The sequence below is a fragment of the Caretta caretta genome, chromosome 3 (assembly GCF_965140235.1).
Source record: "Caretta caretta isolate rCarCar2 chromosome 3, rCarCar1.hap1, whole genome shotgun sequence".
Taxonomy (NCBI): Eukaryota; Metazoa; Chordata; order Testudines; family Cheloniidae; genus Caretta; species Caretta caretta.
The window spans coordinates 88,372,784-88,398,932 of NC_134208.1; the positions used below are offsets into that span (position 1 = coordinate 88,372,784).

A 26,149-nucleotide genomic window follows, 5' to 3' on the forward strand; every position below is an offset into this window, starting at 1 on the left:
GCTCCCAAGTCTCCCCAGTAGTGTAATTCCACCCTCCCCAGATCTCCACCCTTATGGCTGCTCCAATTTACAGTTTGTCCCTTCGGGACATGTGCTGGTTGAAGCAAGTAACACAGACTTTGCAGAGGGATTTCTAAACCAAACACTTTACCTCAGAGACAAATCACAAGAGACACACAGCTCTGGGCAAAATAATAAATATCTGTACACAATTCCTTCTCTGGGTATTTCTACACTCAGTAAAAGACCTATGGAACTGCCACAGCTGGCCCAGGTCAGATGATTTGGGTTCACAGAGCTTGGGCTATGGGGCTATAAAATTGAAGTTGTAAATGTTCAGGTCAGGCTGCAGCCTGGGCTCTGAGACTGTATGAGGGGTGAGGGTCTACAAGCCTAGGCTCCTGCCAGAGCCCAAAGGTCTACACTGCTAATTTAGGTTTCAGAGTAGCAGCCGTGTTAGTCTGTATTCACAAAAAGAAAAGGAGTACTTGTGGCACCTTAGAGACTAACAAATTTATTTGAGCATAAGCTTTCGAAAGCTTATGCTCAAATAAATTTGTTAGTCTCTAAGGTGCCACAAGTACTCCTTTTCTTTCTGCTATTTTAAGCTCTGCAGCCTGAGCCCTGTGAGCCTGAGTCAGCTGACCTGGGCTCTGAGACTTGGTGAAGTGGGTTTTTCAATTGCAATGTAGACATACACGCTGAGTCCTCACCACTCTTCAGTAGCCTTTGGGTTTTAGTGAGCGCTTTCAGGGGTCCCAGGACCCTATTTCTCTTTCCTTCCTCCAACACAGTCTTGCCTTGTTCTGTCTGGAGACCCAGCCACTAAGAGCAGACTTTGTCCTTTTACAACTTCCAGCCCCCTCTGGCAGGTAACCCTTTTGGTCAGCCTCAAAACTGCCATCATGTGATCCATTGTTTGGTTACTACTGTTGTGATTTTTGCACCTAAAAGTTTACCTTAAGTTCAATTGTAAAAAGTATGTGACAATTCATAAGCTGTTACAATAAACTATAGCAACAAATGTTAATGGAAAATAGGTCAAGTTATTTTCAGTAGTAAGTGATACTGTTTAAGAAAACCAGACAAAAGTTGGATTAGTCCAAACAAAAAGGGCCTGCTCATATGATTCAATGACTGTTGAAATCATTGTTGGTAAAAACAGAATATGTGGAGCCACAAATTAATGAACCAAAATTGGTGTGGCAAATATTAGGCCTAACTGGTGGACAAAATAATGAGGGGATGAACTATGTTGCCCTCTTTTTCCCTTTTTGCCATCTAAGGAGAAAAGACCCAACCAGATAATGCCCCTTACCAGAATGTGAACCAGAGTCCAAGCAACAGAGCATTCATTCGTAATGGATCCAGCCATCCAGTGTTCCAAAAAGTCATATTTCCCCCATCTTTTATATCCTGTTTCTCCTCCACCTTGTGTCTGTCTGCCTGTTAAAAACTGAAGTAAATACCCTTCCTACAGCAGGACTCAGTGTAAAATTAACCATTTCCTTTTCACTAAAAGGTTGCTTAAATAAAAAAGACTGATAGTTTGCCTCCAAAGAAACCCTGACTTTAGTAAATTCTAATTAAGTTTGCAATTCCAGTTGCAATACAAATATTTGTTTAAATTTCTTGTTCTCGCTTGTGTTTCGTCAATAAACTTTCAACTTTAGAATGAATGCTTTTGGGTGTTTGCCAAGAAACTGAGTAAACCAAGCCTCTGTAGAATAAAGTCCTGAACTTAAGTACCACCGTTTTAATGTCGGACAGTGAAAGAGTTTATAAACACCTCTACCTCTTTTGGCCCTTGAGATCAATATACCACCAGTCACCTCAAGTCCAGACTGGAAAAGAAAAAAGATTTATTGCAGCTTTGGCCATGCTTTAGCATCATTTAACTCAGTACACTGAGACTAATAGATTCATTCCAGGAGGTCAGAGTCCAATACATGCCCGGGAGCAAACTGAGAGTCAGGTGTCAGTGGTAGGCAAGAGTCAGGTTACCATGAGATCAGTAGGAACAGGTATTGCAGCAGGAGCACTCCTGAGCCGGGAGGGAACCCAGTTGCATAGACAACTTCCTTTTCCTGTGCTTGGGTTAAATAGAGGCTGGGGACCAGTCAGGACCCCCCAAGGTTCCACCAATCAGATCCCAGGACTGGAGTCTTCTGCCAAAGTTCAGCTGGTATTGTAGCACTTTTCAGCATGTCACTGGGTGGAAGGTTGGGAATCTCTAGCTCCTAAAACAAGGAGGAGTCCTTGTGGGACCTTAGAGACTAACACATTTATTTGGGCATAAGCTTTTGTGGGCTAGAACCCACTTCATCAGGTGAAAGCTTATGCCCAAATAAATGTGTTAGTCTCTAAGGGCATGGCTACACTTGCAGATGTAGAGCGCTTTGAGTTAAACCCACCTTTGGAGAGCGCATTAGGAAAGCGCTGCAGTCTGTCCACACTGACAGCTGCAAGTGCACTGGTATGGCCAATTTTGTGGCACTTGCCGCGGCCCTGGGAGAAGTGCATTATGGGCAGCTATCCCACAAAGCACCTCTTCCCATTCTGGCCCTGTGGCTTGTGGGAAGGGAGTGGGGCATTCTGGGTCCTGTCCCAACACCCCGTGATGCATCGGTTCTCATCCCAGCAATCCCTGTGCTTCCGTCCACATTCGGCACCATCTTTCGACGTTTTTGTACTGCGTGCTCTGTCTTCCCTTTCAGTCTGCGGGAATGGATCCCGAACTGCTGAGGAGTATGCTGACGACTCTCGCCAGCATGTCACGTTTGGCAGCTGAGTTACTCCTTATGGTCCAAAGTGACAGTGAGAGCTCCGACGATATCGACTCAAGTAATGCATATGACACGAGTTTGCTTGTGGCATTCACGGACATGCTCACCACCGTGGAATGCCAATTTTGTGCTCAGGAAACAAGCACTGAGTGGTGGGATCACATCGTCATGCAAGTCTGGGATGACGAGCAGTGGCTGCAGAACTTTCGGAGGAGAAAAGCCACTTTCATGGGACTGTGTGATGAGTTCGTCCCCACCCTGCAGTGCAAGTACACAAGATTGAGAGCTGCCCTGCCGGTGGAGAAGTGGTGGCTATTGCAATCTGAAAGCTGGCAACTCCAGACAGCTACCGATTGGTCACTAACCAGTTTGGAGTGGGAAGGTCGACTGTTGGAATTGTGTTGATGCAAGTTTGCAGGGCCATTAATCGCATCCTGCTCAGAAGAACTGTGACACTGGGTAACGTGCATGACATTGTGGCTGGCTTTGCACAAATGGGTTTCCCTAACTGCGGACGGGCGATAGATGGGACGCATATTCCAATGCTGGCACCAGCCCATCTAACCTCCGAGTACATTAATCGGAGGGGCTATTTCTCTATGGTCTCCAGGCGCTCGTAGATCACCATGGGCATTTCATTGACATTAAGGCAGGCTGGCCCAGAAAGGTGCACGACACACGCATCTTTCGGAACACTGGCCTGTTCAGGAAGCTGCAAACTGGGACTTTCTTCCCAGACCAGAAGATTACCATAGGGGAAGGCGAAATGCCCATTGTGATCCTTGGAGACCTCTCTTACCCTTTAATGCTGTGGCTCATGAAACCCTACACAGGGAGCCTTGACAGCAGCAAGGAGCGGTTCAACAACAGGCTGAGTCAGTGCAGAATGACTAGAGCGTGCTTTTGGCTGTTAAAAGGGCCGCTGGCACTCTCTGTATGGAAAGCTGGACCTGGCCGATAACAGCTTCCCCATGGTTATATCCGCGTTCTGTACCCTCCATAACATTTGTGAAGGGAAGGGTGAATAATTCACTCAGGCGTGGACCTCTGAGGTTTAACACCGGGAGGCTGAATTTGAACAGCCAGAGAGCAGGGCTATTAGATGGGCCCAGCGTGGGGCTGCAAGGATTAGGGATGCCTTGAGGGAGCAATTTGAGGCTGAGAGGCACCAGTAATGTCTGGTGCCCTGCGCGGGAATGAAGTGCAGTGGTTCCAATGTCAGTAGGAATCTGTGTTTGTGACACTGACTTGCAGTGCCTGTTTCTTTCCTGGGCTAAGGTATCTTTGACTTTAATAATAAAGAATGTTTTCAAAGCCAAAAAATCCATTTATTGAAAAGAAAATTCATTTATTGAAAAGAAACACAACTGCTTGGGAAACAGAAAGGGCAAGGGGGGGGAGGGGAACAGTACAATCACAGATTTGCATATGTCCTTGTATCATACTCAGCCTTCCTGTCTGGAGCGCTGTGCAATGAGTGCTGCACTTCATGGTGATGGGGGTTGAGTGCAGTGGGTAAGAGTCGGGTGGTGAAGCTACAGGTGTTGGAGGCAGCTGGTGGCGATAAGAACCCGGATGTTGGGAAAAGTGGGTTGGAGGTGACATGGGGGCACAAGGGAAAGCATTTTTGGACAAGGGCTGCAGTGGGGGGGGGTGGGCGCGGTAGTGCTCCGCCTGCATGGCTACGAGTGCCTGGATAGAGTTTGCTTGGCGCTCCATGATGCTTATCAGCCAATCCATGCTTTGCTGCTGGAGCACTGCACTTTTGTGCAGGCGCTCCTAATTCTGCTGGTGGATCCTCCTTTCACTGTCCCAGCATTCCTGCACTGTTTGATTTTCATTACTTGAATGCTGCATTACTTCATGCAACATGACTTCCTTGCTTCTACGTGACCTCTTTCCGACTCTTTAGAGTCTTTCGGTCAGTGATAGCACGGACGGCTGAGATCTTAAGGTTGCATCTGTAAAGGCAAAATACATCACTTAACAGAGGCAGCATTGTTCACAGCAGACAGAGCAATGATTCCCCCATATTTAAGGGCAAGCACAGTCTACACAATAGCAGAATTTGCCCATCCCAGAGTGAGCGCACATAATCCACAGGAGCCCCAAAATGGTGGGTAAGCACAGGGTCAAGCATGACTGATTGTTTTACGGCCGTACTGTCCTCTGGGGTTCTGTGCCTTGGGGAGAGCCAACAGTGGCAGGGGGCCCCTATACTGAACATTGTCCCCAAATTTTCCACAGGAGTTCGTCCTGGAAAATATCTCTCTGCTGAGGGTGACCTGGGAAGCAAGGGAGGGTCTTCTACTGCAATGCGGCTTCTGCCCTGGCCCATATGCAGCTTGACTTTGTGCAGCAATTGTCCTCTTGACCCTCACGGCACAGTGGCATGGACAAGTTAGCCTTACTGGGACAAGGACGACCGTGGCTCTCCTGAGAAACCTGCATTGCCCACGTTCTAGATGAGAGCTTTGAAAAGATCACTGAGGGCGATTACCACAATGTGAGACAGCACATCAATGCCCTATTCCACATCTAGACATGCATGTAGCCCTAACCTTCTTCGCCCCAAGAGCCCGCACCGAATAACTTCCTTCCCAAAATAAAAATCGCTTACTGGAAACCTCCTCTGTTGTTTGTCCTTCCCCAAGCACCGGCCGCCACAACTGGCTATCTTCTTCCTGGCTTCAGAACAGCTCCTGGCTGCATGCATCTAGGGATGCCAGGGTGTCTCCCTCCTCTTCAGCACCCTCACTCCCTCTTTTCTCCTCCTCTTCCTCCTCCTCCTGCCTTGTTGAACTGGGCTCTGAAGTGTTCTTGGTGGTACTCGGAATGGAGGTGGGGTTGCTCCCAAGTATTGTGTCCAGCTCTTTGTAGAAATGGCAGGTCGGGGGGCAGCACTGGAATGGCAGTTTGCCGTGTGGGCTTTGTAGTAGGCATTCCGCAGCTCCTTCACTTTAACCCTGCACTGCAGTGCGTCCCAGTCATGGCCCCTCTCTAGCATGTCCCTTGATATCTGCCCAAAGGTATCGTAATTCCTGTGGCTGGAGTGCAGCTGGGACTGGACAGCTTCCTTCCCACAAACACTGAAGAGGTCCAGCATCTCGCCATTGCTCCATACTGGGGATTGCCTGGTGCGTGGAGGCATGGTCACCTGGAAAGATTCACTGAGAGCACTCCACGCCTGGCTGAGCAAACAGGAAGGAGATTTTCAAAATTCCCAGAGAATTTAAAGGGTGGGTCTGATGGTTGGTCACCTGAGGGCAGGGCAGTAGAGTTCAAAGTGATGACCAGAGTGGCTAGCACAGGCATTGTGGGACACTTCTGGAGGCCGATCAGAGCGCACTAACAGACCACACTGGGGCTGCAGCGCTCCAGCAGAGGCGCATCAAATGTTATGCCACTCGCTGAGGTGGAGTACCAGGAGCGGACCAGCCACGGAGTCAGTGCGCTCTACGTGCCTTGCCAGTGTGGAAGGATAGTGAGCTAGTGCACCTGGGGCTCCTTTTTAATGCACTCTAACTCGCAAGTGTAGCCAAGCCCTAAGGTGCCACAAGGACTCCTCCTTGTTTTTGCTGATACAGACTAACAGGGCTACCACTTTGAAATCTAGCTCCTGAGAGTGCCGTGGACCAGCATTCAAGACCTGCAGTTCCTGACACTTGGTCATCCTGCAACCAATGTTACTGCAAGTCCCTAAAGCCAGAGGTGTAGGTGGGTAAGTGAGACTATTTGAGGGAGAAACAAAATGTTATGGTAGAGCAAGCAAGCTCAGAAGAAATGAGCTACTTCTTCTGATGGTGAAAGATCTCTTCTCTGATCCCTGTAGTAACCCCCATCAGCATTAACAGGGATAGAATTACAGGATTAGAGTAAGATCTTGAATTCTAGTGGTTAGAGATGGAGAAAATCTGTCACATGTATCCATCCTCCTGGAAGTAAAGGGTAGTTTTTTTCTGTAATAAATGAATGCAGAAGGCAAAAGAAACAGAGATCAAAGACACTACATAGAGAAGCTGCTCAGAAAATATCCAGTAATAAAAAGACATACAAACAAACAAAAAAGTGAAATAATTTTAAGATTAGGAGTACTTGTGGCACCTTAGAGACTAACCAATTTATTTGAGCATAAGCTTTCGTGAGCTACAGCTCAAGATTATGACCCAAACCTAAAAAACCAGGAGGTTCAAAGTTAAATTGTATCAGAGGGGTAGCCGTGTTAGTCTGGATCTGTAAAAGCGGCAAAGAGTCCTGTGGCACCTTATAGACCAGTGGTTCCCAAACTTTTTCCGTCGCTTGTGCAGGGAAAGCCCCTGGCAGGCCGGGCCAGTTTGTTTACCTGCCGCTTCCGCAGGTTTGGCCGATCGCGGCTCCCAGTGGCCACGGTTCACTGCTTCAGGCCAATGGGAGCTGCTGGAAGTGGCGGCCAGTATGTGCCTTGGCCTGCGCCGCCAGAGGCTTTCCCTGCACAAGTGACAGAACAAGTTTGGGAACCACTGTTATAGACTAACAGATGTATTGGAGCATAAGCTTTTGTGGGTGAATACCCACTTCGTCAGATGCATGACAGATATTCACCCACGAAAGCTTATGCTCCAATACGTCTGTTAGTCTATAAGGTGCCACAGGACTCTTTGCCGCTTTTAAAGTTAAATTGGTCAGTCCAGCCTATTTATTAATGTACAGTGTTAGGGCAACCAACTCTCAGTTAAGGATGAAGAGTAACTATGGACTTGTAAAATTCTGGCTTTTGTGTCACCAGTTTAATATTACTTAAATACACCACTTTTTCACTGTTAATTCCATTTTTATTTCTCATAGAAAGTTGGATGTGTATTAGTAGTAAATCTTTAATATAATGGAACTGTGCATTTAGGGTTTTATTATAACACGTTCACCATGTTAAATATGTCTTTTGATATGCATCTTTGAAACACTGGTATTATCCATATTAATTACAAAATGAACTGCAATTACTACACTGTATTATTTCAGCCAACTGTGACTGAATACCAAATGGAACTATGGTAATATGCAAAAATGGAAGCAGATTTTTCATTTCTTAATCAGCTTTAGGTTTTCATTTCTATGTACTGAAAGCACACCGATTACATTTGAATGAGTTGCTTTTTTCACTTTTTACATTTTAAGACATTTTAAGTCAAAACTAGTTTCTTCTCTAAGAGCCTAATTCCAAACCCTTTGAATCACTGGAATGACTCTCACTGACTTCAAAGGGCTTTGAAACAGGCCCTAAGGCCCAAATCCTTCCTTTCAGCACACACCCTGAGTGCTGGCTTGTGCATTGGGAGCCAGCAGGAAGGATTCCTCTCCTGTAAGCCATGAACTCCCAGCTATCACAGCTCAGTGAGTCCTAACATGCCCCCACACAGGGAGCCATCATGGAGTCAAGCACTGCACAGGAAGTGCTTAAGCTTAATTAGCAAATATATATATATATATACACACACACAAACACAAACTATACTGAAAGAACATTATTAAGGTTGCAAAGTCAAGTTCATTCCTTGAAGGAAGATATTTTTCATAATGCTGAAGAGGATACTCTAGGAGGTTTTTTTTCTATTTCATGTGACAAACTGCTTTCCATTCACCAAAGTCAATTCATAATATATATCATAGAGAAAAAAAGAAACCCTCAAGGTGGTGGGATACTGTCAGGAACTCAGCTGCCTCTGGGCTTGGTTGGCTTACTGGGCACTAAGTGACTTTGCTTCCTGATTGGTTAGAAAAGCCATCAGATCACCATTTTAGCCCTTTAGCAGCAGCACAACAGCAGCTGCTCAATGCCCGCAGATGGGCCAGACCTGCTTCCTGTCCACTGCTTGCTCTTCCCCTTGCCTGCTCCACTCCAGTCTCTGCATGCCTCTGAACTCCTGGTTCTGACCACTGGCTTGTCGTCTGACCACAACACTGGCTCTGCCCTTTAGTTCTGTTCTGACTCCTGGCTCCAATCCACATCTTGCCTCCTAACCATACGTCCATTTCAGCTCTCTGATTCTTCAGCAACCAATTGTCCAGACTCCTTATGAGACCAATAGGTCGCACCAGATGCACCTCACTGAGTGACAATACCACTCCCCCAATTTTTGTGTCATATGCACACTTCCCATGTGAATACTTCGTGTTTTCTTCCAGGTCATTGATAAAAATATTAAACAGCATAGGGCCAAGACCAATCCCTGCAGGACCCCTGAGACACTTACAGGTCCCCATTTAAAATTACATTTTGAGTCCTAACAGCCAGTTTTTATTCCATTTTATGTGTGTCATGCTAATTTTATATCATTCTAGTTTTTAATCAAAATGTTGTGTGGTACCAACTCAAACATTTTACAAAAGTCTAAGTATATTACATCAGATCACTTACCTTTATCAACCAAACATGTAATCTCATTTAAAAAATCTAGTTTGGCAGGGCCTATTTTCCATAAACCTATGTTGATTTCCATTAATTACATTACCCTCCTTTAATTCTGTATTAATCAAGTCCTGCATCAGCCGCTCCTTATTTTGCCCAGGATCTATGTCAGGCTGACAAGCCTATAATTAGCCAAGTTATCCTGTTTACCCTTTTAAAAAATTGGCACAATATTAGCTTTCTTCCAGTCTTCTGCAACTTCCCCAGTGTGCCAAGACTTATAGAACATCAACATTAATGGTCCAGTGAGCTTGTCAGCCAGGCCTTTTAAAACTCTTGGATGAAAGTTATCTGGACCTCCTGATTTTAAAATGTCTGTCTTCAGTGGCTTTTGTTTAACATCCTCCAGAGGTACTAGTGGAATGGAAAGTGTGTTATCATCACTCTATGATGAGACCATATCATCTGTTTTTCCCCAAATATGGAACAAAAATATTTGTTGAACACTTCTGCCTTTTTTGCATTATTATTGATAATTCTACCATTTCCATCTAGTAACAGACCAATAGCATGGTCAGTATACTTTTTGTTCTTAATATATTTTTAAAACTCCTTTTTTTATTGTCCTTAACGCTGCTGGCCATCTCATTCTCCTTGTGTCCCTTTGCTTCCCTTATCAATTTCCTACAATTCCAAGTTTCTGATTTATGTTCATTATTATTAACTTCCCCTTTCTTCCATTTATTTTATATATAGTTTTGTATAGCTGCTTTCACTTCCCCACTAAACCAGGTCATATTTTTTAGCAAATATGGCCTTCTTTCTTGATTGTGGTATTATGGATATTTGGGCATCAAGTACAGTGTTTTTTAAACTAGTCCCAATTATCAATCACATTTTTCTGTTTTAATTCTTCCTCACACCATATCTGTCCATTTACATAGGATGGAATTTAAAATCTCTCTCAGTACTGAAGTCCATCTGGGAAAGGTTTCTGTAGAACACACACCAGCTACATCAAAGACTTGATCCTTGAGATACTAATGTCTCAGTGCTTGTGGTAGTGGTCGAGGTGGGGAAATGTTTGCCGCTCACTGAGAAAAGAGAGAGAAGGAAAAAAGTGTTCCTGAGTTGTACAATGCTCCCGGAATTCTGCATTCAATGAAGGATTTATATGGGGTGCAATAAATAAGACCTAGGTCCACACATTCTAGTCTATTTGGTTTCCATCTGTGGTATATGAAAGATGAGTATAAAAAGAAATATTGAACAGCTGCCTCATTTACTGAGACCCATCCCTCCTGTGCCTTTAATGAGGTAGGGGCACAATGGAAAACCAGTACGTGTTTAAGAGCAGCTGGGACCCTCCTGTGTCCTGAACATATTTCATCACAGGAGATGATGCAACAATGCTCTGATCTCATCAGCTCATGCCCTGTTGCCTGGCAACCCCCAAAACATGCTGACATCAGACAGCAGCAGAGGCAGGTGAGCCACATGGAAAAAAATATGGGCAAAAAGAACAGAAGGACAATGGAGAGACATGACAAGGAGAAGGATAAAAGTAAGCTCCCAACAGGACTGTAAAGAGGAGTGACCCGTTAGGGAACTCCCCAAGAAGGAGCGGACTGAAAAGGAGTGGACAAATTTGTGCACATTTTCACAGACGCAGAGAAAGGCACATCACATTCCTGACACAAAGGCCACTCAACCACCAAACTTCAAGGGCAGCTGTACAACATGGAAGCACTAGAGCTTCTCAGCTAAATGGTTGTAAGAATTTTGTTAACATTTTTTTCCTCTAATTTAATTCTTGGAAATGGCTTAACCATTTCAGCTTAAACCTTCCGAAACAAGTCTGCCTGAGGCAGACGCCTGGCATGGAGAATTTCTGCCAAATCTGAACCATTCAGGCCAGGTTATAAGCAACTGAAAACAAGGTATTATAATTTGAAGTGCTGGACAACCTTAACTAAAGGCCACCAGCTCTGCCTGTAATATATACACACATACACACACCCCGTGACAGTAAGAATTATTCAAGGCCCTACCACTGAATTTACAAAACTCCATTGCAGAAAATAGCCCTGATGTGTTGTTCAGTTTGATGGGCTTAACTATATGATGTAAAAATTTTGACATTTAGTCAAAAAAGGGAGCGAATAATACTTGAGAGAGTGATAATGTCTTAAAGAAACAAACATACGTGTAAACTAAATAGATTTTGTAATAATCAAGTGCACACACAGTTAGACTGCAAAGATGCAAGGGAACAGCATATGTATATATAATATGGGATGCAGTTGCATCAACCAGGTTAAAAAGTACATGGGGTAATTGAGGCTGTGTCTGCACTGAGGTTTTTAACCAAAGATTTCACGCTATTTCTACTCTCATTTAAGCACCAACTACTGTATGCTAGGGTAGACTGCCTGCCAATATTTTTCCCACTGTGTCCCCTAACCCTGCTCAGAGAAAATTCACTTAGCACACGTGAAAATGCCAGTGGCTTTTCCACGGTTCCTACCACTGATGGAGCTCAACCAGTGGTAACAGTCTTAAAAAGATGGCAAGCCTAGTCTAGACAAAGCTTTAGACACATAAACCTGGTTGGGATGGAGTGTTGAAATATGGCTGTGGTTGGAGAAGTCTAAAGAGCTGAATAGAAATTCAGATGAGCTTTACAGAAGAGACAATTTAGAATGCACTGCAAGAGAAATGGACCAAAAAGAAAAAAACCGTGAAGAAATTGTTATGCATCTCCAGGGCAGCCTGAGAGAATGTTTGTTCACATAAGGATGTATGTAAAAAGAGTAAAATATTGTCCACAGGGGATTTTAACAGGCTAGGCATAGCTAGAATAAGAGTTGGGATATGATCAAATAAGGGTGCATCCCTCGGAATATAATATGGGATTGTTTCCCTTGAACATTGTGCAAGCATCACAGTCAGAATCTATTCTGGACTGGGTCCTAGGAAACAATCCAGATCCAATAAATCAGATAGAAGTGGCTGAATATCCAGAGACTTGCAATCATAATATGCTGGTATTTGAAAGATTCACTCTGGAGGTTGATGCAAAAGATAACAGAAAAAATATTGGAGTTAAAAAGAAAGTCTTTAGACAGTAAAAAGGAACTCTTCCAGCCCAGCTTGCAATGAAATGGGATTTACCCCAGACAAAGGAAACAATCAATATTCAAATGATATTGTTCACTGCTTTCCAGCAGAATCAGACATGCAGTACCTGCTGCAGGGGGTAAGTCTCAAGTGATCATTTTACAGTCCCTCTAGAGGGTTAAACACAACTCAAGATACCACGAGAGATAGTTCAGCTGTTGGGCTTTTGAAATTACAGAGATGAAGAATATTATCCAACAGCTGTCCTTGAACAAGTCTCCAGGACTTGACAACTTCTCATAAGAACTCAGCCATAATGGTTGTACTTTGAGAAGGGCTGAATTTCTGAGTTCTCAGGAGACAAACAACTAGGTTAGTCATGTATAATTCACTTACATAAGAAGATCCCTGTGTTATATGTTTTATATCACTTCTTATTGTTGGCAATAAAATCTTCATCAAAATTTTGGCAAGTAAATAGGAAAATGTACTGTCAGACACCATTAATACAGATCAGTCTGGTTTGCTCTGCATGAACCAGAAGATTATCTTCTTCATGCAAATGGTGGGGTTTTTTTACCTCTGTATACAGCATTGGTGAGACTGATACTGGAATACGGCATACAGATCTGGCGTCCACATTTAAGAAAGGATGTTGAAAAATTGGAGGGTGGAGAAAATAGCCATAAAAAGTGATGAGAGCTGGAGAAAATGCCTTACAGTGAGAGAGCTGTAAAGAACCCAATCTGTTTAACTTATCAAAACGAAAATTGAGAGGAAACTTTATGGCAGTGTATGAGTACCTTCATGGGGAGAATATAATGAGTAGTAAAGCGTGCTCTAATCTAGCAGAGAAAGGCATAAAAAGAACAAATGGAAGGAAGCTGTACCCCGACAAATTCAAATTGGAAGTAAGGTACACTTTTTTAACAGTGAGGGTGCTTAACCATTGGAACAAACTACCAAGGGACGTCGTGGACTCTCCACCTTTTGAAGTCTTCAGATCAAGACTGGATGCCTTTCTGGATTATATGCTTTACTCAAACACAAGTTATGATTTATGAGGAGAGGCTGAGGGAATTGGGCTTATTTAGTCTGCAGAAGAGAACAGTGAGGGGGGATTAATAGCAGCCTTCAACTACCTAAAGGGGGGTTCCAAAGAGAATGGATGTAGGCTATTCTCAGTGGTGGCAGATGACAGAACAAGAAGCAATGGTCTCAAGTTGCAGTGGGGGAGGTCTAGGTTGGATATTAGGAAAAACTATTTCACTAGGAGGGGGGTGAAGCATTGGAATGTGTTACCCAGGGAGGCGGTGGAATCTCCATCCTTAGAGGTTTTTAAGGCCTGGCTTGACAAAGCCCTGGCTGGGATGATTTAGTTAGGGTTGGTCCTGCTTTGAGCAGGGGATTGAACTAGATGACCTCCTGAGGTCTCCTTCCACCCTAATCTTCTATGATTTTAGGATGATTGTTTTCATTACAGAGGTATCTGGGTGAAATGTAACGACCTATGATGTACAGGAGTTCAGACTGGATGATCCCTTCTGGCCTTAAACTCTGTGAATTTCTGATAGTGTAAGCTGCCAGGGCATGGGCAGCCTATGTAGTGGCTGGAGCTGGATCTTGTTTAGCGATTGTTGTGGGCAGGCCTCATTGGGCCCAGCTGAGCTTGCTGGATAGTTTAGTGACCAGGCTAGGACCTATGCCCCTAACAGATACTTTGGACAGCCACATCAAAACTGGAACCACTCAAGGAATATTGGAAGAAGTAGCAAGTGGCAGTCTTATTTCCCTTCCATCAGCTCTGTTATTAGTACATTTAACTGGCCACAAAAGGAAGATACATCTAGAGATCTCTTCTGAACAGACAATGGTTGAGATTTTCAAAGCTGAGTGAGGGATATAGCCACACATTTCCCATTAATTTCAATGTGAATTGTGTGTCTAAATCTCCTAGTCATTACTGAAAATCTCAATCTTCTAAACTGAATATGTGCTGGAGAAATTTTCTAAAAGTTCCTACCAGAGTTAGGTGAGAACCACAGTGTGTCAGAGATCTAGAAGCCTTCGGCATTTAAATTCTTTTTTTTTTTTTTTTGGGGGGGGGGGGGGGGGAGGGGGGGCGTGTTGGATCTATCTAACTTTTCCCAAAGTTTAGATGCATGCAGATCTGAGGCTTGAGATCAGGCCTAACCTCGATCACAGAGATGGACCACAGAATGTAAACAAGTGACTTAAGGGCACAGACCTTAGCTAGGAATGTTCTAAAATTTAGTAGAAATTCGAAAAGATTCTAACAGCTTTCTCATTTCCAGACAGATTCATGATGCTAGGAAAATTTGAAAAGGCAACACATTAGGAAATTATAGCTTAGTTAGTTTAAATCATAGGACAAGGTTAGAAGCTATTTTAGGGAATCATGTAAGCGTAATAATAAATTATCACTTTCAACTTCAAAGTACTCTTTACACATTAACTGGCTATTCCTCAAAACACTCCTGTGAACAAGATAAATACACTCCAATCATAGAATATCAGGGTTGGAAGGGACCCCAGAAGGTCATCTAGTCCAACCCACTGCTTGAAGCAGGACCAATTCCCAGTTAAATCATCCCAGCCAGGGCTTTGTCAAGCCTGACCTTAAAAACCTCTAAGGAAGGAGATTCTACCACCTCCCTAGGTAACGCATTCCAGTGTTTCACCACCCTCTTAGTGAAAAAGGTTTTCCTAATATCCAATCTAAACCTCCCCCACTGCAACTTGAGACCATTACTCCTCGTTCTGTCATCTGCTACCATTGAGAACAGTCTAGAGCCATCCTCTTTGGAACCCCCTTTCAGGTAGTTGAAAGCAGCTATCAAATCCCCCCTCATTCTTCTCTTCTGCAGGCTAAACAATCCCAGCTCCCTCAGCCTCTCCTCATAAGTCATGTGTTCCAGACCCCTAATCATTTTTGTTGCCCTTCGCTGGACTCTCTCCAATTTATCCACATCCTTCTTGTAGTGTGGGGCCCAAAACTGGACACAGTACTCCAGATGAGGCCTCACCAATGTCGAATAGAGGGGAACGATCACGTCCCTCGATCTGCTCGCTATGCCCCTACTTATACATCCCAAAATGCTATTGGCCTTCTTGGCAACAAGGGCACACTGCTGACTCATATCCAGCTTCTCGTCCACTGTCACCCCTAGGTCCTTTTCCGCAGAACTGCTGCCTAGCCATTCGGTCCCTAGTCTGTAGCTGTGCATTGGGTTCTTCCGTCCTAAGTGCAGGACCCTGCACTTATCCTTATTGAACCTCATCAGATTTCTTTTGGCCCAATCCTCCAATTTGTCTAGGTCTTTCTGTATCCTATCCCTACAATCCAGCGTATCTACCACTCCTCCCAGTTTAGTATCATCCGCAAATTTGCTGAGAGTGCAATCCACACCATCCTCCAGATCATTTATGAAGATATTGAACAAAACCGGCCCCAGGACCGACCCTTGGGGTACTCCACTTGATACCGGCTGCCAACTAGATATGGAGCCATTGATCACTACCCGTTGAGCCCAACAATCTAGCCAGCTTTCTACCCACCTTGTAGTGCATTCATCCAGCCCATGCTTCCTTAACTTGCTGACAAGAATACTGTGGGAGACTGTGTCAAAAGCTTTGCTAAAGTCAAGAAACAATACATCCACTGCTTTCCCTTCATCCACAGAACCAGTAATCTCATCATAAAAGGCGATTAGATTAGTCAGGCATGACCTTCCCTTGGTGAATCCATGCTGGCTGTTCCTGATCACTTTCCTCTCATGCAAGTGATTCAGGATTGATTCTTTGAGGACCTGCTCCATGATTTTTCCAGGGACTGAAGTGAGGCTGACTGGCCTGTAGTTCCCAGGATCCTCCTTCTTCCCTTTTTTAAAGACTGGCACTACATTAGCCTTTTTCCAGTCATCCGGGACTTCCCCGGTTCGCCACGAGTTTTCAAAGATAATGGCCAATGGCTCTGCAATCACAGCCGCCAATTCCTTCAGCACTCTCGGATGCAACTCGTCCGGCCCCATGGACTTGTGCACGTCCAGCTTTTCTAAATAGTCCCTAACCACCTCTATCTCCACAGAGGGCTGGCCATCTCTTCCCCATTTTGTGATGCCCAGCATAGCAGTCTGGGAGCTGACCTTGTTAGTGAAAACAGAGGCAAAAAAAGCATTGAGTACATTAGCTTTTTCCACATCCTCTGTCACTAGGTTGCCTCCCTCATTCAGTAAGGGGCCCACACTTTCCTTGGCTTTCTTCTTGTTGCCAACATACCTGAAGAAACCCTTCTTGTTACTCTTAACATCTCTTGCTAGCTGCAGCTCCAGGTGCGATTTGGCCCTCCTGATATCATTCCTACATGCCCGACCAATATTTTTATACTCTTCCCTGGTCATATGTCCAACCTTCCACTTCTTGTAAGCTTCTTTTTTATGTTTAAGATCCGCTAGGATTTCACCATTAAGCCAAGCTGGTCGCCTGCCATATTTACTATTCTTTCGACTCATCGGGATGGTTTGTTCCTGTAACCTCAACAGGGATTCCTTGAAATACAGCCAGCTCTCCTGGACTCCTTTCCCCTTCAAGTTAGTCCCCCAGGGGATCCTGGCCATCCGTTCCCTGAGGGAGTCGAAGTCTGCTTTCCTGAAGTCCAGGGTCCGTATCCTGCTGCTTACCTTTCTTCCCTGTGTCAGGATCCTGAACTCAACCAACTCATGGTCACTGCCTCCCAGATTCCCATCCACTTTTGCTTCCCCCACTAATTCTACCCGGTTTGTGAGCAGCAGATCAAGAAAAGCGCCCCCCCTAGTTGGCTCCTCTAGCACTTGCGCCAGGAAATTGTCCCCTACGCTTTCCAAAAACTTCCTGGATTGTCTATGCACCGCTGTATTGCTCTCCCAGCAGATATCAGGAAAATTAAAGTCACCCATGAGAATCAGGGCATGCGATCTAGTAGCTTCCGTGAGCTGCCGGAAGAAAGCCTATAAAGCCTATACAGATGAGTAAACCAAAGCCAGGTTTATGCCTGAAAATTAGACTGACATAGGTACATCACTCAGTGCTATGAAATATTTTGCACCTTGTACTGTGTAGTTAGACCCCACAGTAGACGCAGCTACGTGTAGACTAGAATTCTTCCGTTGACCTAGCTACCACCTCTTGAAGAGGTGTATTCCTACATCAGCAGAAGAACACCGTCCATCGATGTAGGAAGTATTTACACTACAGTGCTGTAGCTGTGCTGCTCTAGCTGCTGTAGTGTGGACATACCCTGAGACAGAGATTGTCCTGCTGGCCAGAGGTTCGCCTCTGCTGTCTCCAGTCATGCACCCACCCTGAAATTCCACATCCCGCTATACATATGCTGTTCATCCCGTGGGGTTGTTGGCAGTTTAGAGTGGGATGGTTTTTCCTCTTGTTGGTCTGTGCTCACCTCACACAGATCCATTAGCATCCACACCATAAGAAGCAGCAAAGCATTTGGCTCAAAGTTGTGTAAAATAGCTGTGGGACCAATGAATAGGTAATAGCACTGGTTGAAAATGTTCCGTCAAAATGTTTTTTTCAGTGGAAAATTACTGTTCCACAAAATACAATGTTCATGGACATTTTTTCTTCAAGGTTTGTGTCTTACCCTTATGAAAACTGAAAAAGTTTGATGAAAATGAATACCTATTTGTTTTTGTTAAAAAATTGTCAGAGGGAAAAGAATAATTTCCCAGCTAGATCTAATGGATATGCCTTGTTGTGAAAATATGTCTTGGAGAGTGGAACCATATATATTATTATGCCCATACTGCATTTTACCTCGAGATTTGTCATCCTCTATTATTGTATCAAGGGTGCAAAAGGCTAATCTGAGGGGGCGGGTGAAGGGATCTGAATACCGTGTATACTTTTTAATCATAAAACAAGATGAAAGTACATGCCTGCTGTAATAGCATCACATTGTTGGTTTGCTGATTAGAACATTATATTTGGAGTTTGCTTGCAGGGAACAGGATAACATTTAAAAAGGGACCTTTTAGTTTTCTGAAAAAGATAAAAGTCCTGTTGCTTAGATTTCACATATTTATCCTGGCTTGCGAACCAAAAATCCTATGAGATTGGTGCCAACTGGCAGAGAGCATAAGAGGTGCATAGGAGTTTACAGGGATCCCTAGGTCTGATGTCTACATAATACTGTGCCAAAGGGTGGCATGGGGCGTCTCTACCAACAGCTAGTAACACCCTGTTTGTCCTAATCACTGCGAGATGTATGTACAGATGATATCGAAGGACGTAAGTATCTCTACTGGAAATTATGTTCGTAAAGCCTTGAAGTTAAAAGCAGGTCACCAGGATGCAACAGGCCTTGGACAGATTATGTTCAGGCAGGCGATCGGAGATGTTTTTGTCTCTGTATCTAGTCAGGTGTGTATTGTGCATTGTGTGTCTCAGACTGGAAATCTATTTTCTTACGGAGACACCAACTAATTAAGATTGCAACATTGACAAAAGATTGCAAAATCTACAAAAAAAAAAAAAACATGCAGCAGAAGGGGTGGGTTAAAAAAAATCAAAGGACTATTTTGAAATTTCTGCAGTTCCAAGGAGAGAGCCAGTAAACGTCACCAAGGAGATGAATTGCCTGCGTGTTATGTCTTATGAAAAGGGGGTCACAGACTACCTGGCTGGAAGATGCTACAATGACTTTGGGTGAGCTAAATTTCATTAGACAAGACAGAAAATCACAGGAACAACACTATGATCCACCAAGCTGAGTTAGGTGCCTAAACTCCCTATACAATGAATGGGGGGAGATAGGCACCTAAGAATGTGATCTACAAAAGCCAGCATGCTAAGTGGTTCCCTGCCTAAGCTAGCCAATGGGAGACAAAGGTGTGTGCTAAACCTTGCCCCTCTCTCAGAGATAGGTGCCTCAGACTGCAGGGGGGTGCCTATCTCGGCTAGCAATCCATGAACAGGAACCAGCGACCTCGAGTTAGGCACCTAATGCTCTTCTTGTGAGAATGAGTTAAGTGCCTGCCTCGATCCACACAAATGCTTTGGAGGATGAGGCTGTGCTCACCTGATAACTCTTACCCCAATAGTTAGAGCGCTCACCTGGGATGTGGGACACCCTGGTTCAATTCCTCTCTTTGCCTGAGGGGGGGAAAAGATGTGCACAAGGATCTCCAAGCTCTCCAGAAGTTGCTCTAATCATTGAGCTATGGGGTATTCTGATTCAGGGCTCTCCGAGTCTCTCCTTTTGAAGCTGTTCAAAAGCTGTTTTGAGGCTGGAGCTGAGCCCCCACCAGCTGAAGGGGAGAGGAAGAAGGAGAGTGGGGACTCAGGACGGAACATGGGTGGGGGCCACAGCCTGGGTTAGGGGAGGCTTAGCCTGCCCTGACCTTTGATACCTGCTGCCCATGGGCACAAGCAAACAATATACATTTTAATATGGCTAAATGTAAATATATACATCTAGGATCAAGGAATGTAGGCCACACTTACGAGATGGGGGACTCTATCCTGGGAAGCAAAGCCTCTGAAAAAAATCTGGGGGTTGTAGAGGAGGATCTGCTGAACATGAGTGCCTAGTATTATACTGAAGCCAAAAGAACTAATGGAATCCTTGGAGTAGAAAGGTTATTTTACCTCTGAATTTGGCTCTGGTTTAACCGCTGCTGGAGTACTGTGTCCAGTTCCAGTGTCCACAATTCAAGAAAGATAGTGATAAAATTGGAAAGGGTTCAGAAAAGAGACACAAGAATGATTGAATGATAATATGCCTTATAGTGATAGATTTAAGGAGCTCAGTCTATTTAGCTTAACAAAAAGAAGAACGCAGTCTATAACTACCTACATGGGGAACAAATATTTAATAATGGCCTAGCAGAGAAAGATATAGCATGATTCAATGGCTTGAAGCTGAACCTAGACAAATCCAGACTAGAAATACAGCATACATTTTTAACAGTGAGAGTAATTAACCATTGGAACAACTTACCAAGGGTTGTGGTGGATTATCCATCACTTCCCATTTTTAAATGGGAGATTGAATATTTTTCTAAAAGATACTCTAGCAATTATTTAGGGAAATTTCTCTGGCCTGTGTTACACAGGAGGTCAGAGTAGATGATCATAATGGTCCCTTCTGCCCTTGGAATCTGTGACTTATTACAACAGTGAGGTTTTCTTTAGAGGAACATTATACACATAATTATCAGATCTCTTTGTTTAACAGGGTGTTACCAGGTTACAGAGTGAACATCTTTACACTGCCCATGACAGGACATTTCTAGTTATTTTATTAAATGGGGTGTAATCTCAACTTATACATATTTAACAAGACAAGCACGTCTATCAAATGCTAATATTAAAAAAATTGGAAAGGTGTGCTGATTCTCTTGCAGGTGAATGTACTTTTTGTGAGAATGAGATATTTAGTTACCATTTATTCAAGTATTTATCTGTCCCCTGATTATTTTGCTGGGTACATAATTAATGTTTTAACCTTTCCATAACAAAAAAAAAAACATATTATTTTTAGCCATTCCTTTTATTTGGACTATTTTTCTATTTCCAATTAGAGGCTAGCAGCTACTAGGAGATAAGAAATTAATTCTTCACTTTTGTGTGAGCATTTTCGCTGAGAAGGATAATAAATATCCAACAATTTGTGACACTTGGTTCCAAATTGCATTCCAGTACTCTCTAATGTCTGGACATATCCACCATAAATGCACAAAATCTCCTCTTTCATCACAACTTCTCTAGCATTTATCCTCATTCAATCTATTTGTTTTTTAACCTGACTGTTGTGAAGTACCATTCAAACAATATTTTAAAGAAATTTTCTGTTCATGTGCTACAGACTAAGGTTGCTGGATCTCTTTTCCAGATCAAACTTCAATCCTCTGGAATAATTTATCTATCCAGATCCTTTTTTCCAAAGTCATATATGGATATTTTTGGTTGGGAAAGTTGCCTGCAAAGATTTATATAACTGAGTTTTGTTTGTTTGTTCCCTAATTGACCAGATGCCATTGCTTCTATTAAAGTTAAATTTCTGTATAAAACAGCTTTTCTAGAAAGTTGAAAAACATCATGCATAACTTGAAAGGACTGGTACTAAGGAAGAGTGGGCCAAATAAAATTAGTTTTGATCTCCAAATAAGTTGGAAAAGTTTATTTACTAAATAATTGGATAACCATTGGTATTCCATGGCTCCCTCAGTCTTTAGAACTCTCTGATTAGTGATATGGGCTAAAATCTGGATTATTTGCAATGGCAAGGGAAAAGGGTTTATCTTTAATTCTGTCCCAAATCCACAGGGTAGTCTTTGCTAAAAGATGTGTATAAATTTTTGGAGCCTGTGATTTATTTATTTATTTATTTATTTATTATTAATCCACGGTAGTGAGCAATATTTACACTCCTGGGTTTTCTTAATTCCAGAATGTGAGGCTGCTAATGTGTTGTTATGCATTCTTTTCTGTGATAACAATATTGATTACACTTGATTGTACTACACTGGCTACACTGGCAGTGCAGAAATGGTTGCGAATGGATGCTGTTCTCAGGTTGTTATTGTACTCCCAGAGGAGAGTGGGTTGTGATTAGATGGTGTTATGCTCTCATTTCTATGTATGACTCTCTTTATGATTGCCAAGAAATATAAACATCACCTAATTCCAATCCCATTCTTATCTGCCAGTAGGACCAACTATCTGAGTATAATTTATATTCAAAACCATTTCTCCACTGCAGTGAAAGGGATAACATAGAACAACATCTTGCACTCCATGGAAAGAAACACAGAATGACACATTTTCAGTCTGTCGCCCACTGCAATAAAAACACACGGGGCCCACAATGGATGGTGGTTCATCAAACAGAGGATCCTTATAGAATAGAGTAAAAACATGTAGAAGAACCAGGGACTAAACAGCAGCAGAGGCAGGAAAAACACTTAACAAGAAGGAAATGATTTCATGCACAAACACCCTCCCACAATCTATAGAAAACAAATAATGAGATGACATCTTCTTTTTTGAAATTTCCAGATCTGAAAGATAAACCTGCCATTTAGACGGAAGTTTCAAGTTCTGCAACGTAATTTTGACATAGGCATCAGAATATTGTGACAAGGGACAACAAATCTTTGCATAATTAGTTGTAAAAGTGTTCATTATGTTAAATATTTAGGCCCAACTTTGCAATGACAAAGCCCTTCCTGTGGTGTCACTAAAGAAGACCATGACCAGCTCCTGTTGTAGACCAGGCAGAGCTCCCAGTATTTACTGACGCTAACATGATGATGAACACATTGTATCCTTGTCTATATGGACTGTAAAGTCATGGTCAGGATCTTGTTGGCTGACAGCTGTTAAAAATATGGTAAAAAGGCTTAAATATTGTAAAAAGTGCCCAGATAGACAATACCAACAGAGATTAGGACCACCCTCCTATTGCTCAGAGTATCACTTTAGATTTGTAATTAACTAGCTGTTGACTTTAATTTTCATACTATATATCCTTGATGTCTGTGCCACATGCTTCCTTCCCCTGAGCATCATAGATTTGTCCTAGGACCTACACTTTGAAATGTCCTGCTGACTAAGACTGTTTAGGAAACTATGCATTTACAAGCATCGGAACCAATATACACTGAAAACGTGTTACTGAAGACTGCACCACTGTGCTCTGGCACAGTGTAAAAAGTTAAATAAAGCTTAATACAATTGCTATATTTCAATATAAGGGAGACATCCTGAAATCCTTTACTCAGGAGGAAAGTGCCCCTCTCGACGAAAAACCCATGAAAGAGGCTTGTACGTTCCCCCAAATTGACTGGGAGTGGCCAGGAAAAACATGGGGTTCCACCCTCACATCTTGCAGATCTCCTGAGATTCCTGCAGATCATGGGGGTTCCACAGAACATCAAGGACAATTGCACATAAGCCTATGCCTCATCATTGGCTTCTATGCATCACGAATGTATAAGAGCCACATTCCCCAGGCTTCCTGCACTACCAGCTTTCCTAGAACAATCAATGAAGAAGAGGAATGGTTCCATAATATGGAGGGAACCCACGGAAAAGTTAATGCACCTCAGGTTGTATTATTTTTTGTGGACTGTCTGAAGAGCTTGAGGTTGGGTTGGGAGAACAATGTATATTCCATCCAGTTTCATCCTTGGTCTTCATGCTGCTGCAACTGGCCTTCCTCACCTCAGTACTACTATAATATAGCGCTGACCCTGAAAAGGCCTCTTTGAAGGATCTCAGGAGGGGAGATGGTGCTACAGTGGTAGCTGAATGCCCACAAGTAGAGGGTGAACTACATGCAGAGGCGCCATTCGTTTCTACTCCATCCTTTTCCAAATAAAACTCCCATTGAGGATGGATGGTTTAGTAGTTGATAGGGCACTGAACGTTAACTCAGGAGACAAGGGGTCAATTCCAGTATGATCTTAGGCAAATCATTTATTCCAGTTTGTGCCTCAGTTCCTTCTCTGTAAGATGGGGAAAATGCTTCCTACTTCACAGGGGATTAATGAGGATAAATACATTAGTGATATGGCGGTAGTGTGGTGGTAAAGGCCATAAAACTATCTAGACAGAGTAAAAACTGAGTCAGGCCTTTTTCCATCCATTTTTTTCAATCAAATATAACATCTATGCTTAAGCTGTACATATCACCACCGCATGTCATGTTGCAGAATTTCTATGTAGAAGCTGAGCTCTGATTAAAGAGCTTTTCATGAACTGTTCTGAGTGCAGTGTGTCCTGGCCACATTAATCTTTTCCTCCCCTGAATTTTCCCAGAATCGGTACCACTGCTGCAGAGAGAACGGATGCTTTTAAGCTTAAAGCACTTGACTGGGAGGATTCAGGAGATCTAGGGTCAGTTCCTATCTCTCCCAGAGACCTCTTGGGTGACACTGGGTAAGTTACTTTGTCTCTTTGTCCCTCAGCTCCCCATTTTTAAAGTGAGGGTAACAATGCTTCCTTTGTCCATCTCATCTATTTACACGGTAAGCTCTTCACGATGGGGACCGTCTCTCACTATATGTTCATACAATGGAACCCTGATCTTGGCTGGGGACCGTGTCACCATAATACTACTAATAAATACAAATAGTAATATTGTAACCCAGTAAGAAAATAAGCAGTGTTTAACTGGCTTACCAACATAACAAGAGTGGAAGTTTAGATGGGACCTTAGGTTCTCTATCAGGGTCTTATGGCATAGTTACAACAGGGTTCTCAGAAAAGCAACTCCATGACTACATAGGCCAGGTGTACTTTGCTAACTACTACTCTCACAATTAATCAGAACTCAAAGCATTCCATCACTTGAGATACTAGCACTGTGAAGGCCATTTGAAAAAGATAACAATACAAACCTACCTAACGACATTAATAGACCTGATAAAAGCACAGGGCTGTGGTCCAGCCCTCATTGATGAGTTTTGCCATTGACTTCATTGTCAGCAGGGGCAGGACCTAGATCTATTCGGGGTTGATTTTCCATTTCTAATACACCCACATACCAGTGGCAGCTTTGGTAATGCAAGGAATGCAAGTTTTGGCTTTAATCTTACACAATTGTTTATGATCTAGTAAATACCAAACTATTTCTTCATGTATGTAAATGACAGGAATAATCTAACAAATATTTAGTAATTGTTACTAAGAATGCATTTAAGCAACCTCATCTGCAGTAAAGATATGTAAATATACATGTTGAGTCATACAGATTTAGAAGCAGACCTTGTTTATTTGCCCTTATCACTTTTAGCTGCAGAAAGTTTGTGTTACTTGGAAAATTATTTGTGTAAGATAAATGGGTTAGTGGGTCAACACATAACAGATATACGTGGGTATAGACACAACCATACAAAATCCCTACTTTTGGAGGTGCAAAGAAAATTCTTTTAAGGGAAAAACTGGAAGTGGTTGAATGCTGTTCTGTATCTCCGAGTTAACCTAAACCCCATTAATTAAAAATTACATTAATTAATACAGCCCCAGGGAATGCTTCTAAATGATATATTGCTGCTAGTTTGCTTGAAGAACACAGTAACTGTTCAAATGGAATTGTCACTACATGACAAGTATATGGCATTTTTATAGCTCTCCTAAAAGTGAATATTACTTAATATATAAAATTAAATGACGAAATCTTTATATGGTGAGATTTCTAAACAACTTAAACTAAGAAAATTATAATAAAACCAAAGAAGTTCCTCTCATTGGTATGTGATATTATCAAACATGGGTGCTCTATCTGTTGCCTCCCGTGCTCTCTCCACCCACCTGTGCTGCCTTGGATTATCCACCACCAGGGCACCAGCATACTACATCTGGCCAACAGAAATTAATGTCCACCAGCGGAGAATCTTGCCCATATCTAGAGTACATCTTCTCTATGTCATGAGCTGAGGAGTGTTTCATTATTTTCAGTGTGAATTTTGGGATACATAGACCTGCAGGAACCACAGATCTTTGCCCAACACTGTCTAGGCAAACTTTGAAAAGTAGTTATATAGGATGGACTGCAGCAGGCATCATTCTGTGGGGAACTCTCCCAATGAAATCAGTTCACTGTGTATTATTGACCTGTGCAAATGACCAGAGAATCCATCTCCTGCTGCAAATTGTGCTCCAGAATTTGAGGGTATCTTTTTGTTTTGTGTGTCTTGCCCTTGTGTTTGTGAAGACATCCTTCCAAACTTAGGCTATGTCTACACTACTGCCTACGTCAGCATAACTTATGTCGCTTGGTGGGTGAACAAACCACCCACTTCAGATAGGCGCCTCCCTCCCCTCTGGAGGCTCG

At 43.0% G+C, this 26,149-nt stretch overlaps 1 protein-coding gene across 1 annotated transcript in view; it reads left to right on the forward strand.

The window, feature by feature from the left end:
- Nucleotides 1-2,771: 2,771 nt before the first annotated feature.
- The window catches only part of LOC125634261 (uncharacterized), a 37,649-nt gene continuing 14,271 nt past the window's right edge, over nt 2,772-26,149 (forward strand). The window contains exon 1 of the mRNA XM_075126220.1: nt 2,772-2,844. Coding sequence (XP_074982321.1) covers nt 2,772-2,844 — 73 coding nt within the window. The remainder of the gene's footprint in view (nt 2,845-26,149) is intronic.